This window comes from Microtus ochrogaster (genome assembly GCF_000317375.1).
Source record: "Microtus ochrogaster isolate Prairie Vole_2 chromosome 6 unlocalized genomic scaffold, MicOch1.0 chr6_random_2, whole genome shotgun sequence".
In the NCBI taxonomy this organism is placed as follows: domain Eukaryota; kingdom Metazoa; phylum Chordata; class Mammalia; order Rodentia; family Cricetidae; genus Microtus; species Microtus ochrogaster.
In genome coordinates this window covers 10,336,470-10,338,141 of record NW_004949095.1, presented here as the reverse complement: position 1 = coordinate 10,338,141, position 1,672 = coordinate 10,336,470, and the positions used below count along the sequence as shown (strand labels likewise).

At 36.5% G+C, this 1,672-nt stretch overlaps 1 protein-coding gene across 1 annotated transcript in view; it reads left to right on the top strand.

The window, feature by feature from the left end:
• The window catches only part of Klhl20 (kelch like family member 20), a 46,527-nt gene that overhangs the window by 29,182 nt on the left and 15,673 nt on the right, over window positions 1–1,672 (top strand). Inside the window, exons 3-4 of the mRNA XM_005364013.3 lie at window positions 4–12; window positions 1,152–1,246. Of these exons, the coding sequence (XP_005364070.2) occupies window positions 4–12; window positions 1,152–1,246 (104 nt within the window). The remainder of the gene's footprint in view (window positions 1–3; window positions 13–1,151; window positions 1,247–1,672) is intronic.

Below are 1,672 nucleotides of genomic sequence, written 5' to 3'. Positions count from 1 at the left end.
CAGTTACCCCAGGTAAGAGTCAGAATGCTTCTCCGAGAGGCTACTTTATACTAGACACAGTAATGTGCAGAGACAAACAATCCTTGTCTCCACATGATCGGGCAGTAAATCTTCAGAAGCATTTGCCTGCTTATTGTTGGGAACTTACTGTTCCTTTGCTTCCTGTCTGTTTGGGATTCATTCTGTTTCAACTGTTACACAATTCAGAAATTATATAAAATTACAAAAGAAAGCAGGAATGTATCTGCTCCCTTAGGTTGGAAGTCCTACACACTTTGAAAAGTAAGTGGGCTCAGCGGTCACATGTTTAAGATTCATTCTTGTCATGACTGTAGTCCGCCTTACTCAGAAGAGATGCATTCCAAGATATTTAAGAGATGCCTAAAACGTCAAACCCTATATATACTGTGGGTTTTTTCAGTATAAATATATATATTCTATGATAAAGCTTTTTTTATAAATTAGATCCAGTAAAGACTAGCAGTAACTAATTATAAACAATATTTATAGTAGTACTGTAATAAACATTACTGAACTTACAAATTTTTATTTCTGGAATTTCTCATTTATTGTTCTCTGACCAAAGTTGACAACCAATAACTGAAAATGCAGAAAAAAAATTAAAGATAAGGGGAATGTGTATTTTTTTAAATATTTTCTTATCTATTATTTTATATGTGTGAGTGTTTTGCTTACATGTATGTAAGTACACTATGTGTGTGTCTGGTGCCCACAAAGGTCAGAATAGGGCTTTGGATTCCTTGGAACTCGAGTTACATCCAACACGTGAATACTGGGCATATGACCAGATCCTCTGCAAGAGCAGCAAGTACTTTTTAACTGCTGAGACATCTCTGCAACCTGGAAAGTATAGTCTAAGAGTTTAGAAGTTATTGATGAAAGCATACTAAAAGTGATACTAGCATTCTAAAGTAGCATTCTAAAGTGATACTAGTATGTATATGGTTTTGTAACTAGTCTACATTACTGAATCGATAGAATAAATTTTAGATTTACTCTTTATCTCTTACACCCTTCTAAACTGATTATTAGATCCCAAAACTTCTGGGTGTACAGTCAGTAAACATGAGTCAATACTCCTAACAAATTGTAATGGGAGCTATGCCTTAATTATGTTTATTATCCTGTAGGTGCTGCAGCATGTTCGCCTGCCTTTGCTTAGTCCCAAGTTCCTGGTGGGCACCGTCGGCTCTGATCCTCTCATTAAAAGTGATGAAGAATGCAGGTATGAGTGGATAAGAAAATTCAGCAACTGAACATTTCTAATTTCTGTTTTTCTCCTTACTGGTTTGCTTCTGAATATTGTATTTCTTATGCCAAAACTAGGGTAGTTAGTATTTAACAAGTTTTTCTTCTGGACTAGGGCCAAGAGGAGAAGGAAGAGAGGACTGAGCTTCGAGAATTCTGTTACCTTAGGAGTTTTTGTTGTTGTTGTTTTAATATTTATTTATTGATTTTTTTTATTTTATGTGTGTTGGTGTTTTCTCTGCATGTATGTCTGTGTGAGGGTGTTGGGTCCCCTGGAACTGGAGTTACAGACAGTTGTGAGCTGCCATGTGGGTGATGGGCATTGAACTGGGTCCCCTGGAAGAGCAGCCAGTGCTCTTAACTGCTCAGTCATTTCTCTAGCCCCTTTTGTTTTTTGGTTTTT